The sequence below is a fragment of the Equus przewalskii genome, chromosome 1, assembly GCF_037783145.1.
Source record: "Equus przewalskii isolate Varuska chromosome 1, EquPr2, whole genome shotgun sequence".
Taxonomy (NCBI): Eukaryota; Metazoa; Chordata; class Mammalia; order Perissodactyla; family Equidae; genus Equus; species Equus przewalskii.
The window spans coordinates 132,075,133-132,091,810 of record NC_091831.1 but is presented as its reverse complement, the minus strand read 5'-3'; the positions used below and the strand labels follow the sequence as shown (position 1 = coordinate 132,091,810).

Sequence of the window (16,678 nt, the reverse complement as noted above, 5' to 3'; positions counted from 1 at the left end):
CAACTCCGGGCACTCAGGAGAGCCAGTTAAAGTCTACGGACCCAAACGGCTCTGGGGAGGGGGGCAGTGAAACGAGAGGTGAGAGGTTTTCTGTACTGCTGGCGCTGGAAGAAAAGGCAGCCTACCTTAGTTATCCGAAGCCATCAGCTGCACCAATCAAATCGCGATGGCCACCATAAACAAATAGTTAGCACTCCAAAGAAACTCACCTGCTTCATCAGCCTTTGAGGAATTATTTAGTGCTCGGTGGTTCTGGACTTATCCAAAAGATGGAGTGGGGGGAGGCACTTTAAGAGAAAAATGCAGTGCAGATTTAACATTTGTTTTAAATATATAAATATTTTTATATAGATATATAGCTCCAAAATTCTTCCCTAATAAAAATATTAAATAAATGAGGGAGAGGCCAGGGGTTGCTTACTAGGGTCGCCGTTGCTGGGGGTGGGGGCTGTGAACGATGTCAGTCACAAATAAGTGCCAAAGTCTCCTAAAAACTGCGAGGATGCCGTGAAAGGTCGAGTTAATGGTGTATCCCACTCTCCGGAGCCGTCCTCTGATCATGGCCTAACGCTCCGTCGCAGAGGTGTGCGGGCGATGGGGCTGGGGTGGAGAGGTTTAAGTTTTCTGTTTCCTTCCTTCCTTTATTTTATTCGGTTGGGCCAGCTGGGTACCTAAGGAAATGCACTGCCAATCCTGGACATTCTGTATTGCTGGGAAGGGAGCCAGTTTGTTTATGGACCTAAACTCTGGTGTGCGTTCCGCTGAAGAAATTGAAACCAGAGTCTGAGAAAGAAGGGATGAGGGTAGAGAGGGAAGGAGAGAGAGAGAGAGGAACGCAGAAGATGGTGGATCTATTTCTGAGGCGTTGAGAAGCCTTCGGGGCAACCTGGTTTCCCCCTACAGCTTGTCAGTACACTGCCACCCAGCAGGAGGGAGCAAATGGGGCGCCCGGAGCGGGGGCGTGTTGAGGACGAAGGCGCACGGCGAGGGGTCGGCACCCCCGGCAGGGACCCGCCAAGCGCAGCCCTTGTCCCAGGTGAGGCCGGCCTGAGCGGAAGGACCCGGCGGCCCAGGGAAGGCGAGCGGCGGCCAGCGCTGCAGGCCCCGCCAAGCCCCGCCTCCCAGCCATTCTTAGCTGGGGGAGGCCAGAAAGGATCAGCCGCTGGCTTTCTTTTCTTCCTTTCTTTTTCAAACCCGCTTTGTGGGTGGCAGCTCAGCGGGGGACGCATGGAGACAAAAAACAAAAAGCCCAAAGAGAGAGAGAAAGGGAGAGGGAGAGAGTGGGAGAGAGAGAGAGAGAAATCAAATAGTTTTAACCTTCCCAGGAACACAGCGAGTTATTATATCTAAAGGCTGTTGTGGTCCTCAGCGAAACCTGCTTCTGCCATTAAGAAAACACATATACTGCACACGTCCACCGGGTTAAGCTCTCCTCCTCGTCAGCCTGAACAAACAAAGCAGAGCGCGGGGTTTTAAGGCTGAAGACCTACAGGTTATCCGGTTTCAAAATAAATTAAAGCGGGAGAATGCACCAACAAATATTATGCATGCAAAATATTCCTCATTGCAGATATCTGCAGTTCCCCCAGAATCGATGTTTTTCAAATTTGTGAGCAAAGTACATTTAGCCTACTTTAATTTACCTTAATATTCTATTGCAATCAATATCTTATTTTTTCCAAATAACGTATTCAAAGGAGGTTAAAACCGGTTTCCCACTTAATGGAAGCTTTAAAATACTTTATAAAGCTAAAACTCACCTTCCTGTTTTTCTTTCCCAAAATCCTCCAAAAACTAACATTTTAAGAGTGGGTGCTCACCCACAGATATCAATATTTTTCCCCCACATCTGAGCAAACAATTCCTGACAAAATTAATAGGAAAAGTATAGGGTGATTTCCTCCCCCTCTCCCCTTAAAAAAAGACCCTTCGCTCCACCCCGCTATTAAACAAAACACAATACCTTTTTCTGGGTGGTACTGCACAGAAGTTGATTCAGTTTTGACAATGTTGTTTAGCTATCATTTGCTATTTTGAATGAATGGGAGCAATCCCCCCTTTTACAACATTTGTTTCCTATTATGGAGAGGTGCAGCAGTTGAGGGCAGACATGTGAAAGTGGCTGTTTGATTCTCTTTTTCATCCCCCTGACCCTGCTTTTGTCCCTTCTCACCCTGGGAATGTCACGCCTCGCTACTTCACTTTGAGATGCTCGAGAAAGTGGCTTTGTTATTCCCTTTTAGACATACACAAAATTGTTCTCATTCCCCCCGCTGTAAAAGATACTTCACATCGGGACTCGGTTCACAAGTGCAATGCAATTTGGCTTAGTCCAACCTTTGTTCTGCTTGTACAAATGAGCGAACAGTGCACACATTATACAGTTGATCTACTGCTGTCTTAACCCCAGAGTTAGGGGCTGGGAGAAAAGCAAGTTAATCCCTTCAATACCAAGGTGGCTTTAGCAATATTTCCTCCAATAATAATAATAGATTTGAACTGCAGCTTCTGTTTCACACAGTGCAGAGCAAAACTTATGGGACGTTTAGCAACAACAACAAAAATCCTCCTACCAACCTTTTGCGAATAATTTTTTAGACAAATACATTTGTAGGTTCGGTAATGCGCCATTTAAAGCTGTGCAACTGTTTGTGCAAAGGAGGGATTGGATTTGCCAACCAAGGCTTTAAAGTCTTGAAATCTCAGAGCAAACCACAGCACGCAAAGACCAAATGGTATTTAGCAAACTGACTCCAAAGAGAGGGCATTATGGTGAGCAGGGCAAGAGTTGTTTTCACAGGCATTGAAATTCCCTGCTCACTATGGGTGGGGGCTGGCACTTCTTGGGGATGGAGGTCAAGCAGACTGGCACCTGACGCTGGCTGCTGTTTGTTTTGGGATTGAGGTGGAGGGAAAACTGAGCCTCCTGTACTCTCCAAGTTCCAGCAGCCGCTTGGGAAATACTTCTAAAATGTGGGGGGGGGGGGGGGGGGGTGTCGCCACTCCTTTTTTCCCAACCCCAAGGAAAACAGATTTAACTTCAGTTGCCCCAGCCACAGCCAAAGGCCTTACCCACTGCCAGGCAACAGGGCCCAAGGAGGGGACACCTCAGAATTTGCCCCCCCCCCCAAGTTTGGATGGGAGTAAAGAGGGAGCAGCAGGTGGAGACTGCTGCTTTTCTTAGAACCCAGCCAGATTGGACCGGGAGGGGAGAACGGATTGTAGGCAATGGACTCCTCTTCCAAAGTTGCTTTTCAACCTCCCTGTTATGAGTTAAGGTCCAAACTCAATGTAGCCCAGTCACCAACCAATGAAATACAGGGCTCCGAAGTTCCCTGCAGATATTCTTTTCTACTAGTTGGAAAAAGAGGTGAGCTCCTTCTGCCTGGCGCGGGGGTGGGTGGGAGTGGGGAGCGCTGGCGAAGAAGGGGGAGGAGAGGGCGCCGTGTCCTTTCACTGCCAGTTGGCCGTCGGCAGCAGAGCGCAAAGTGTGTCCCCTCCCCCGCCTCTCTTTCTTGGGCAGTTTGATTTCCCGCCAGACTCGGTGGAAGAGGCCGGGAGTGGAGGCTCAAACTCCCGGGGCAGTCGTGGGAGAGTCACGGCTGATAAGTTTCCCCTGGCGCGGCGCCCAACTGGGTGGCGGGGGAGGGCCTATGAACCCGGAAGACCGTGCCGTCTCGTGGCCCCAGAGCGGTAGAACTCTCTGAGCGGGTTCCCTCTGGTCCCCAGATCCAGAATGTTAGAGCCAAGCTATGCCACGCGGGGTGCTGGCGGTGGAGGCGCACAGATTCCGGGGACAAACAGCCTCCAGGACACTCAGGACGACAATTTTTTTTTTAATTGACCGCTGACAGGCTGAGGGAGTTTGTTTTAGTGCTGAATACCCCGGGAACAAAATCCTTTTGAAAGGAAAGCTAAGTCGTTTCACGCCACCAAAGTGCAGATTTGGTGAAGAATGACTGATGGGACAAAGCGGCGCGGTGCGTTAGCGCGGGTTCCCAGAGAGTGCTGAGAATTTGGACCCGTGCGGGGGGCGGCCCGGAAAGGTGGGGTGCGCCAGAGGAGGCCCTAAAACCTAACATCGACACCGCGCCAGCCCGCCACCGTCCCCCCGTTTGGAGAAGATGGAAAAAGTGGAGAGGACAGGGAAAAAAAGTGAAGCGAAGTGAGGGACAAGGGTGCAGGAGGAGAGGGGAAAGAAAGATGAGAGGGAGCGAGAGATTCCGACTGGGGGCGGGGAGACACTCGAGGAGAGGGAGGTAAAGCCTCGGAGGGGAAAGGAGGAGGAGAAGGGGCAAAGGAAGGCTTAGCAGAAAGGCTCCAGGCAGGAGTTCACTTTCCAAGCCGGGAAGGCGGGTATTGTTTTTGGCGCCTAGGAAACCTTCGGAAGCTGCCGGGTACTTTCCCTCCACCTCCCGCCGGTGTTTGGTAAATATTAACAAACCAGGGCGCGTTACTTTCTGGAGCGTGGATGGAGGGGCTGGCCGGGCGCGGAACGGTTTTCCTCTCCTAGAGCCCCCGCCCCAAACGCCAGCCCCACCGTTCGCGCACACACACACCTGTTTGACAACAGAAGGAATCAAAATCAATATTGTATTTGTCACCCCACGGTCTCCTTTTTACTCCCTCAGCAGCCCGGGTGCCACTGAAGCGAATTGTGGATTTATGGAGGGAAATTAGCATAAATTATTACGAAATCTGTAGCCGTGTGTGGTCCAGCTTGTGGGAAAAGAAGCTATTGCGAACTCGCCAAGCAGAAAGGTGGTCGGTGGTGGGCTCCGCGGAGGCGATGAATGGCTATTGCACGAAAGAGATTTCCATTTGGTTCGCACATGGGTATAATTGACTTATGTGTATTTTATACAGTTTTCCCAACACCTCCCTAAGCCTCGGGGTCGGATGTGCCCCCTCCCCAAAGCTTCTGTTTGCTTTGGGTTCTGTACAATAGACTGTGGTGCACTTTTCAAGATTTCTGGAAAAGTGCTCCCTCCCTCCGCCTCTTCATAATACCAGTCTTAAAACGTTGTAAATAGCATGCAAATTCCGCCCCTTTCCCTGGGCTTTGTAGAGCTTCAGTAGGAACCAAGATACAATTTTGTATCAAAATACACCTTTTGAATGTGTATCTCACAACTCCTCACCCCACCCAAGGCAAACTTGTGCTGTGATGTCCGATTTCCTTAATTAACCCTGGGCATGGGCAACGTGCCTCACCTCCCGTTCTCACCCTAGCCAAACTTTGAAGATTTCTCAGACACAAATTCTTACTGGTATCCTTGCATGTCCGACTTAGTGAGGACAACTTTCCCGGGAAGGTGGACAAAGATTTCTTCCAACTTGGATTGTTTTTTAACCCAAACGTCTCCACTGTTAGAATTTAGTTAATCTTCTGTTTACCCCGAGCAATGATTTGGACAGCCATACAAAGGCCCTTTGCAAGGCAACCAAATGCCAATTGTTAAAACAAGAAAACATTTCTCTCTCCCCATCCCCCACCGTCAAAACGCACACACACCGGGTAGAAAAGAATCTTCCTGGCTGTTACGGGGTGGGGGGTGGGGCGCGATCTTTCACTCCTACCCTTCCGTATCCCAAATCCAACCACTCTTAATATTTTATCTATGTTTCTGTATATCAGTACGCACATATTTGCTAAGAGGATCCTAAAAATCCTTGGGGGCTTTGATGCTGGTACCTGTCTTTCCCAGGAGCGCTCCTGCCTCGCCCACAGGAGCGCTCTCTTTTGTACCTCCGGTGCAACTGCCTTCTGTAGCAGCAAAGTTGTGGACCAACGCCTCTGTGTCTGGGAAACACAAGCCCTCACTACTATTCTTCATCAGGGGTCCCCCAGGCTCCCGGGCTCCTCAGCTCCTCCCATCCCAGGACCGTCGAGCGGAACCCGGCCGCATCAATTAATCTCCAAAACGCCGCGCCTCGTTAGGAGCTAAAGCGCACGCAGCTCCGGGAAATTCTGCTGCCTCGCGCCGAAACTCGGCAGAGGTTCCACCCGGTCCACCTGGTTTATCTGCGGAGGGTTCATCTGCCTTTCTCCAGCTGCATCCCAGAAACAGGTCAGCGTCCCTCCCCCACCCCCTCGCACCCACCTCCTCCTCCTGGTTCTTTTTTCCGAATTAAGAAGATGACATTATTCTTTTCTTCAAGCACTTCTGTTAATATTGAAAAACGTGCGCTTGCATTTCAAGCGAGGCAGCCCAGACGCGAGAGCCATTTCAATATTAATGAAACTGTTTAATCTCCTAAATTCATCGTGTTTAAGTTACGTTTTGGTGAGTTATTGACCACCTCCGAAACTGTGGTTTAAAGGAGGGGTGTGCGAGTGTGTGTGCGTCTGTGTGCGCGCGCGCTGAAAGATCTTTTTTTTTTATGCTAACCCCAAACAGCTCCACTAATAATGCTCTAATACCACGAAACGTGTCAAAACTTAACACCCAGAACTCTACCACCACCACCTCCTGAAAAAAGAAGTTTTCACATTTCTGGACCGAAGATGATTCAGTGTAGGCTGGTGCTATTGAGTTAACAACGCGGTAAAAGAAATTTCTTTTAAAAACCATAAAGGTCGGAGAATGTGCAGAAACCCGTGGGAACTCCTAGCGTCTACTTGCAGAAGGCGTGCATGCAGGCGGGGTCGACTCACTATTTCATAGCAATTTGATGATGATGACGACGACGGTGATGATGATGATGATGATAATTCATTGAACCTCCCGAGACGTCTCCGAACCGAAGGGAGCCTGCTGCCCGCACCAGGCAGGGTGACCCGAGGCACATCCCGCCCTCTTCTCTCTCCAAAAAAAGAAAACTCGCTGGGTCTTTGTAAGTCTAGAAGGTACTGCTGTTTCAGTGGGACCACAGGCAGCTTGTGCTGGGCTTTCTAAACTCTAAGTTCTCACTATGCAAAAAGGCGGGGGGGAGGAGGGGGGGAGAAAGTTCCGGCTGTAAAATGCAAACTTCCAGGCAACGCCTAATTCCTAAAGTTTCAAACCACCTGGGGAAAACGAGAGACCACGCGGCTCATCTGATGATAAAGTGTGTCAAACTCAGGCCTCCCCAGGTCCACACACTGTCTGCCCCAGCAGCCCCAGAGCCTTCATCCTGTGTCTAATCAAATTCCTGGAGGACTTTTAGAGTGAAGACCGTGCCTGTTCACCCAGATACACTATTTTAAATTTTTTTTTTTAATTTGGCCAATACACTACGATTCAAAATGGGCTCTTACGCGGAGCTGTCCGATTATATTTTTGTAGGTCTTTTTAAAACCTCATCACTTAAAGGTACACACCCACTGTACAGAGCTAAGGCAGCAGCCTAGGAAGGTCAAATCAAACTTTGACCTGCCTCGTGGAGGACTCGGGGAAAGGGTGTATGTTCACTATAATAACTCATGCAACCACCCCGGGTAATGCCAAGCGCAGGAAAACGGTCTGCTTCAGGGGAAAGCCGTGCCTGAAGTTAGCTAACAATACAAACTCGATACAATGCAAAGGAAACAGAATACCCCAGCCAAGCAATTTCCATGTCAAACATCGTCTGCGCGGCAGCTCCGTCTGTGAACATGAGTGGTCGCCTGAATCCCCGCTCCGCGGAGGCCGCCTCCTCATACCTTCACACCGCGCACCCAGGCTGGCGCGTCCCGCTCCCCGCCGGTGGCCGATGCTCTTCCCCCTCGGTCAGTCTTGAGCTGGAAGTGATTCCTATTGGCCAAGGTGTCCATGTAAATAGGTGTGAAAGAAACCAGAACTGGCCAGGCTCTCCCGTCTCGCTCAGTCCCCTCCCTCTGCAGCCCCCGCTCCCCCTCCTCTTCCTCCTCCTCCCAAGGCGATTGTCATATGATAGCTAAGAAGTGGCACATTAATGAAGCGCCGCTACAGGGGTCTTTTCTGCTCCTGTCACCGCTTAAAACTATCAGATGGTTCGAGGGAGGACATGGAGGCAGCCACCTAGCTCAGTGGAGCCGCGGAGCCCACAGCAGCGCCCTCCGGAGCCCCGAGGCCGCCGCTGCCACCGTCCGCGCCGGGACTCCGCAGCCGAGCTCGGCCGCCCGCGCAGCGCACTGGGCAGAAGCCCTGCGGACCGGGCGGCGCGGGGCGCTGCGGGGCCGAGCTGCGGGGCTCAGAGAAGTACGGAGCCCAGCGGAGCCCGGACACTGCGCCCCGGCTGCGCACCGGGAGGCACGCGGCGAGCAGCAGCGCCATCCTGGATGCGGACGCGCAACTTGGAGCAACTTTAAGGTGAGCCACTCGCGACTGCGTCCCTGCCCCGGTGTCCACTTCAAGTCCGGCTTACCTCCATGCTCCCCTCGCCGGCCTCCCCTCCCGCGCCCCCTGGCCGCGCCCCACTCTACACGCAAAGTTGCTGGTTAAAGAGCGCGGGCGCCGGCTGATCCAGCGCCACGGTCTCTACCGTCCACCACCGAAGTCTATACTCGGCCTGGCTGACCTCGCAGTGTCTGTCTGTGCATCCATGTCCCTCCTGCCCCCATTATCTTCCCTCCTTCCCAGATCCGAGCAGCCGCCGGCCCGCGCCGACCCAGAGCAAGAAGGGGGCAAACAAGAAGATGCCTCGGCCCGGCCGAAACACGTACAGCGACCAGAAGCCGCCCTACTCGTACATCTCGCTGACCGCTATGGCCATTCAGAGCTCGCCCGAGAAGATGCTGCCGCTGAGCGAGATCTACAAGTTCATCATGGACCGCTTCCCCTACTACCGGGAGAACACGCAGCGCTGGCAGAACAGCCTGCGCCACAACCTCTCCTTCAACGACTGCTTCATCAAGATCCCGCGGCGGCCAGACCAGCCGGGCAAGGGCAGCTTCTGGGCGCTGCACCCCAGCTGCGGGGACATGTTCGAGAACGGCAGCTTCCTGCGGCGCCGCAAGCGCTTCAAGGTGCTGAAGTCGGACCACCTGGCGCCCAGCAAGCCAGCCGACGCTGCGCAGTATCTGCAGCAGCAGGCCAAGCTGCGCCTCAGCGCGCTCGCGGCCTCTGGCACGCACCTGCCGCAGATGCCTGCTGCCGCCTACAACCTGGGCGGCGTGGCGCAGCCCTCCGGCTTCAAGCACCCTTTCGCCATCGAGAATATCATCGCGCGCGAGTACAAGATGCCTGGGGGGCTGGCCTTCTCCGCCATGCAGCCGGTGCCCGCCGCCTACCCGCTCCCCAACCAGTTGACTACCATGGGCAGCTCACTGGGCACTGGCTGGCCGCACGTGTACGGTTCCGCAGGCATGATCGATTCGGCCACCCCCATCTCCATGGCTAGTGGCGATTATAGCGCCTACGGTGTGCCGCTGAAGCCGCTGTGCCACGCAGCGGGCCAGACCCTGCCTGCCATCCCAGTGCCCATTAAGCCCACGCCGGCCGCAGTGCCCGCACTGCCCGCGCTGCCCGCGCCCATCCCCACCTTGCTCTCGAACTCGCCGCCCTCACTCAGCCCCACGTCCTCGCAAACAGCCACCAGCCAAAGCAGCCCCGCCACTCCCAGCGAAACGCTCACCAGCCCGGCCTCCGCCTTGCACTCGGTGGCGGTGCACTGACCCTCAGCGGCCGGGGCCCCTCTTGTTCCCCTCCCCGCCAGCTCATTCGTCTTCCCCAGCTCCCAGTCCTGCTTTCCCCGACCTGGGACTGCCACCCTAATTTGTCCGTTTCACCTTTGGCCAACCCTCTCTCCCCCAAGAGAACTTTGTTTTGGACCCAGGAGACAAAACACAAACTTGCAGCTGGGATTGGAGGCGCGTGGGAGTTGTCCTCGCTCTCACAAGATGGGAAGGCAGGGGGCACCTGAGCCAAGCCGTCCCATCCCCGGGACCCCTGAACCCCCCTCCCATGTAAGAGGCAGGGGAAATCCTGCCTCCCGCCTTCGCGGAGAGGAGCGCGTATTCTCCCGGTCCGGATCCGCTGGGCTCGGGGCTCGGGGCTCGGCGCGGTTAGTTCTAAGACCAGAGAAATCGCTTCAGGGGTTTCCTGGAAGAGTTGTCCCCTGAGGGCTGCCGCAGCATAGCTGAGGGCCGGATCTCTGTCTACGTCGTGGAAATCTGCCGCGAAATGGGACCACTTATCTTCCTACCCGCTCGCCTCCGCCCATCCGGCAGGGGCTGGGCGGACCACAGCTTCCCGGAGCAGCCGCCCTGCCTCCTCGGCTTCTGCGGAGTTTTTTTTTTTGTTTCGGGGTTTTGTTTCCTGCCTGAGGCTCCAGGCGCTGCGAGTTAGGGGAGAAGCTGCCAAGCTGGGAAGGGGACGCTTGTCCTCCACGCAAGCGAAACAAAACTCAAAGTAACCTTGTATTGTTTACAAAGCGCCCGGAAAATGTAAACAGTGAACTTGAATCGGTATTGCTTGGCGGGCGAGCCGGCAAAGCCCACTTTACAAGTACCTGTTGTAATGTGAATGTTTACCTTTCATTTCTGGCCAGGTTTAGGGGAGGGAAGGGGGGATGGGAAAGTTAATTGGGATGTTAACTTTCCGATTACTTAGAGACCTTTTTAGCTATTTATTTTATTGTTGGAAGGGGGAAAAAAGAAAATGAAATAAGCCCAACCAAGAAAGCATCAGGGCAACCTTAGAGGGACCTAGATAGCTGACTGGCAACATTAAGGAGAAGTCACCGAGTAGGACATCTTTCTAGGACGAGTCTTTCTGTGTGCTACAAGAACTTTTCCCGGAAGCTAAAGGGCTGCAAAGAGGTGTAAATGCTTGTGAATAGGAATGATTATACACTGTGTAAAACGCACTTTTTGTTTGCTATATTCCTTTAGAATCTTAGGTAATTTGCTGGAAAACGAACTGTTGTTCTGGTGTGACCTGCTTAAGTTAAAAAAAAAAAGTTGTAGTGTCATCAGAGCTGTACAATTTTTACCTTTCCTTTTTCTCCCTCCCTTTACAGAATTAGCATGGCATTTTAAATATTGATGTTCTTGTTCCCAGCATGCCTGTTTTAAGACAAAGAATTTTAAAAAGGTGTCTACATTAAATTATGAACCTAGTCCAAATAATATTTTCTCATTAAAATATGTAAATTCAAATTTTAGTTTCGTGTGTTTTTGAAGAGTTGCTGCAAACAATAACTTTACAATAGAGATGTAGTTCTCGAAGCATGTTTTCTGCAATCCGTCGAGTAGCTTGTCTTTTTCATATCTTATTTTTAAAACAGTCAAACCTCCTCTTATGCACTTGCATATTGGGGGAGGAATTATTCAGATGGACTCTTGAAGATATTTGTGCAGAGGGATAGAGGAAACAAACTATTTCTAACATGGATCAGGTGCACAGGTGTAGTGCTGAAAGAAAAACAGTGAAAAAATACAGTACTTTACATGTATTTTTGTCTATCTTAAAATATGCATTTTACAAAAAATACAGCACTTATGTAAACGTAAGGCTTAGGTAGGAATCAGGTAGAGGCCATATGAAGATACAGAAAGTAAAAACAGACTTGCTTACTTAATGCTTATATTCTGATGCATCTTTTTTGAAGTGAGTATTCACTTCCTTGCTCCTTTAAATTATTGCAGTTGTTGAAATTTTCTTTTTCAGAAGTTATCTAAAAGTTCACCTTGCGTGTCAAGAAATCTGTTCCCTTTGAATTAAACAGATTTCTTTTCATACTTTCAGTTGGAAAAATAAGGTTGATGCATTTATTTTAAAGAAGCAAATGAAGTTATTTTAAATGTTTGACTCTAAGCATTTGCTTTTCTTCAGATTTTTGCAGAGAATTAAAATTTGCCAAGAATTTATGGCTCGAGGCCAAGGGAAACTTTCTTAAAGGGGTCACAATATTTCTGGAGTGAGGTGTGTATTTAACTAATGAAGTTACAAGACAAAGAAAAACTTAAATGGTGATTAACACTTTACTGTGTAAAATGATTAAACAGGAGACCCGTGTGGAACCCAGAGAAACCCACAAAGAAATCATGATCATTATACTCCATAAGGAGAATCCTTAGCACCTGCCACCCTTACGTATTTAGAGGGTTATCTTAAAAAAATTTTTAGGATTAATGCAAAGGGTAATTAATCCTGTTGTGACCATTTTTTAAAAGGAAGGATCCCACACACAGCCAAAAAAAAAAAAAAGGTGGAAAATAAATGAATCATTGGACTGATTAAAATGCATGAAGCTACTAAAGCTCGTCAGACGGGGACAACTAAACTCATTCATCAAGCCCAATTCACAATTATATCAACAAGATCAGCTAAAGAAAGCCTGGAAAACTTATGCGCCCTGGGCTAGAAAACTCTTGAAACTTTGTTCTCAACAAGGAATCATCTACATTTAAAAAAAATTAAATACATTTCCTGCAAGATAAAATTGAAGCCATCTCTGCAATATTCTAATCTCGTCAAATTTACTAACACTGAGTTCAAACTGAGAATGAAGGAAGCATAAAGGGCTAACATGGGCCTCCAACATTTTAAAAGTTATCAGCTTAAATAGTCAGGTAAAATATTCTTCCTATCACAGAAAGTAGAATTCAAGGATAAGTAATGTGTACAGACATTCATTTAATAAATGGAAGTAAATAAGATGCAGATCCTATTTCTGAGTTTTAGCAAAGGAGTGATTTCAACTCAGTATTTGAAAATGTTCTTTTCAGCTGGTAAGTTCGTCATGGTGTATTGCAAAGAATGAAATAACTTGGGCATTGTGAGTCTTCCTTTCACAATTGCAGGCATCTTTTCTCAGACGAAGTTGAATGAGTAAAGTAAAAAATCCATTGATGATATTTTGACCTTGATCAGAAATCCAAAGGCAGCCCAAACACACATGCCTCCACCCTACTTCATCCCCAGCTTTGAGACTTACACCCTGTTTAGCTGAAGTGCCCCACAAATAAGGAAGTTTATAACTATGATACCTTCAATGGCTCTCTTTGTCATGTTAAATCTTTTCACCTGGCTCAAGTCCAAAGTCAATACACACAGCTTTAAAGTAAAACTGGAAGAGACAACACCATGCAGCGAGAGGTATGTTCTGGGTCTTATCCTCAGAATTGAGTTAAGTTATATTATTTTCTATTTTGTAAATTAGGGCAGTACTGACTTTTTAAATTTAGGTTTTTGATTTGGAAACTTGGCTATTCTGTTACTTTGGGTTTTGAACATGGTTCTGTCCTCAACTGTGTTTTTAAACAGCTTTCCCTGATTTGAGGGAAACGCTTACACAATGAATGAATTTTGTGCACTTTCTCAAGAGAGAAGCTGCAGAAGTTCTCGCTGCTCCTCTCGCCTGGGTTGGGGGTTTTGAAAAGCCTGAAGACTAGCAGAAGCAGTGCTAGTCGATGATCCTCAGAATGGCTTAAATATTATAGCAGTGAGTTTAATTCCTTTAAAACAGATGAGAACATTGAGTGTCTGGGAAGCATAAATCTGGCCAGATGCTTGAGTCGGATGAAGTTGGGGGGTGGGAGGGACCAAGAATCCAATGCAGAGATGCAGACACAAGATTTTTACATTAGTTTATGCAAGGTTGGGGGGGCGGAGAGTGAGGGATGGTTCACACTCTTACGAATGGAAACTCCCTTTGTAAAAGGTATCCATTTAAGAAAGGAAAGAATCCGAATCAGTTCTGAAATTCTTAATATAAATGTCAATTAATTTTTTTCTCCTAAAGCCACGTATGCACAGAGACACCCAAACAAAAACAAAACAAAAACAACCCAACCCACTGGCTGTGAAGCCTCAAAGGGGATGCATTTGTTTCGTTTAAACTAACAACAAATTATCTAATTAATATGTTTCAATTACAGCATGAAAGGCACAGCCCCTGGACCGCCCGCCGTGGGGGCACAATAGCCCCAGAGCCCACTCTTGGAATTTACAATAACTTCACATCTGTTTCTTTATTTTCCACTTTTTGAGTCTAAAACTCCTCTCAAGATCACTTCAAACCATGGCCTGAGTTATGAAATATGTCCCGGTGTTAAAGGGGGATGAAACTTTGCCCACGGATGCTTCATTTGCAAGCAAAAAAGTGAAAGCCCATTGAAGAGCATTAAACAAATATATTAGAATTCTGTCACTTTATGCAATTGAGTAGATCAAATGAAGGGTCCCGGCCACTTCATTCACTCTCATTCACTCGAATAGAAAATGCAAAGAATAGCAACCCGAGACTGGGCCACCGATGTAGATTTAGCTCCTTTTTACTGGGAGACAAAAAGGCTGAATTTTCACAAACACATTGCTGACTCGGGGACTAGGAAACCGGCACTGGAACCCCTTTGGAATTTAAATTCATTTTATCTTCCTCTCTCTTTGCAGGGATCTGTTTGCACTACAGTGCGAGATGCAGCAGGCATCCTCTGGCTTCTGAAAAAAAGGGGGGAGGGGAAGAAAGCGAGTCGGGGTGGCACTGTGGGCCTCAGGATTCCCAAGGAGCTCTGGGTGATCAGCTAACACTCAGGTCTGAGATAATAACTCTGACTTAAACAAATCTTTATCTACACCCATATAAACATCATTCTATCACACGCATCTCCAAGTCTCTTACCTCCTTGCTTGACATGGATTACATAAACAGCTGGTTTTCAAAGACCAGGATTGCATCTGGGTCATCCAGTTTTCTTCTTTCAACCAGTGTCTGGTCATAGGTGTCACAACAGACTTGAAAGCCAAGCTTTCAGCCTCACCTGCTCAATATTCTGTCTCTCTGTCTCTCTCCTTCACTCTTTCTCTCTCTCTCTCTCACACACACACACACATCCCATTTTCTGATAGCTACCCCATCTGAGCACCGTGATGGTAAACTTGCAATGTAATGTCGGGACCAGAGATACTCTTTGGTTAGAATTTCCAAGTCAGAAGCTTCTTACATTTTCATTTCCCATTCTCAAGGGGAAAACAACAAGCCACATGTGTCAGTGTAGTTAAGATAATTTGTGCCGATACTTCTCTCTCTGTCTTCAATGTTTAACATTTTTGTTTCGGTGAACTTTATATACCTTTATGTGTCAGCATCTTAGAAAACTTATAGTGACTTTAGAGCTGCTTCTAGAGACAGAGCAGGGAAAAATAAAGCAGCAGACTTCTCAGCTTTCGAGGTATAACTGCAGAGGGATGGACCAGTTTTTCTCAAATTTGAAGTCTAATTGAAATCTGATCTGAAGTAGAAAGTATTTAGAGGGTTTTCTATGGTATTTAAAAATTTTGCTTGGTACTTTTTCCAAGTACACCAAAACCTTGAACACTTCTGATTTTAGCTTTAAGATTTGTAAGGTCATATTTAACACTATTCTTCAAATATGGGATGTGGCTCAGACATACAGATACAAAAAAAATTATTGAAGAAATAGTTGGTTGTTTTATAACCATAAGCTATCCAAGTCACCAGAACTAATAATAAACTAATTGGAATTATCCATGAAAAATTGTAGTGGCTAAATAAAACTTTCCTTGGAAGATTTTCCTTCCAGAAATTTTCAAGAAAAATGGACAAAAGGGTCTTCTTTGGAGGCAGCCTCCTTTTGCTGGTGTCTGCAAATAACCAATGTCAGATCAGTTGCAAGCTTTTGAAGGAACAAACTCGGAGCATTAATTAGAACAGATTAAGCTCACGGATAAAAAGCATTCTTTAAGTAGCTGTTGTTTGGAGACATTGTGATTCTGATTTATGCTTTGCAGCCTGTTTATTTTTATTTACTCAGTTAATTTCTTCCCCAGAGCGTTCCCTGTTGACCTGAGTTTACTAAGGTATAAGTACAGAAAGAGTTGTTGGTTTGCAGAAATAATTGTTTCCCAACTCTGCTTTTGCTATAGATTTTTCTCCCCTCCTTCCTGAAATAGTATGTATTGGTCTGATGATTCCAGCACATACTGGCATACAAAGAAACTGTTCAATAAAGGATCTTAATTTTGTCCCACTTAGAGGAAGCTTAGTATTTATTAAGTAGTATCTAGAGTGTTTTGCATTAATTAGAGCAACTCCTTGGAGAGACATTACAGCCGAGAATGGTTTCACACAACAGGAAATTTCCCAGCATCTGAACTCCCCCACTACACGTGCTACAGTGGAACAGAGAGCTACAAATGTCTGGCTCACTTGGAAATACCAACACATATTTATTTTATTTATTTATATATGTTTGATAGACTGAAGGTCTATGTATAACAATAAAATGATCATTGAAAAGTTCCCCATCACCCTGGGTGCCATGATATTTATGTCAGCTTACAAAAAACAAACATCAAAAACTGAAATAATGGTCTGTCTCAAGATTCCTGGCGTGATTTCATATCAGAGAAAAACTGACAAATGACTACCCAACCTTTCCACGTTCAACGATTAGTCAGACTGAATCAAATATTTCTGTGACCGCCTGGAAGATGCTGACAATTCTCATCCTTTTAGTGTGTGTTGGTGGGTGGGGAGAAGGCAGGGAGCACAGGCAAGGATGAAATGTTATGACTATCAGATTATTCCAGATCGTGTATATGCAGTGACTCCGGTCCCCAACACAGAAGAACAACTGACTGAATGGATGGGAGTTCTGAAAATAGTCCTGTTCGTTTAACTTAGGTAAAAACGCTGTGCCTTTGTTCCAGGTGTCAGTAAATAAGAGTACCGGCTCTCCGTTTGAGCCGTGATACGATGGTTGTACAATTAAAACATGTTTGAAATATATTTAAATTTACTTGTGGATGCTGCTGGCTTTAATAAAAAG

At 47.7% G+C, this 16,678-nt stretch overlaps 1 protein-coding gene across 1 annotated transcript; it reads left to right on the top strand.

The window, feature by feature from the left end:
• Positions 1-7,757: 7,757 nt before the first annotated feature.
• On the top strand, positions 7,758-11,041 carry FOXB1 (forkhead box B1). Its single transcript, XM_008513584.2, has 2 exons — positions 7,758-8,252; positions 8,523-11,041. The coding sequence occupies exon 2, from the start codon at positions 8,579-8,581 to the stop codon at positions 9,554-9,556; it is 978 nt and encodes a 325-aa protein (XP_008511806.1). The 5' UTR covers positions 7,758-8,252; positions 8,523-8,578; the 3' UTR covers positions 9,557-11,041.
• Positions 11,042-16,678: the final 5,637 nt, after the last annotated feature.

Coding starts and splice junctions, on each gene's coding strand:
- FOXB1 (XM_008513584.2), top strand. CDS start 8,579: ATGCCTCGGCCCGGCCGAAACACGTACAGCGACCAGAAGCCGCCCTAC.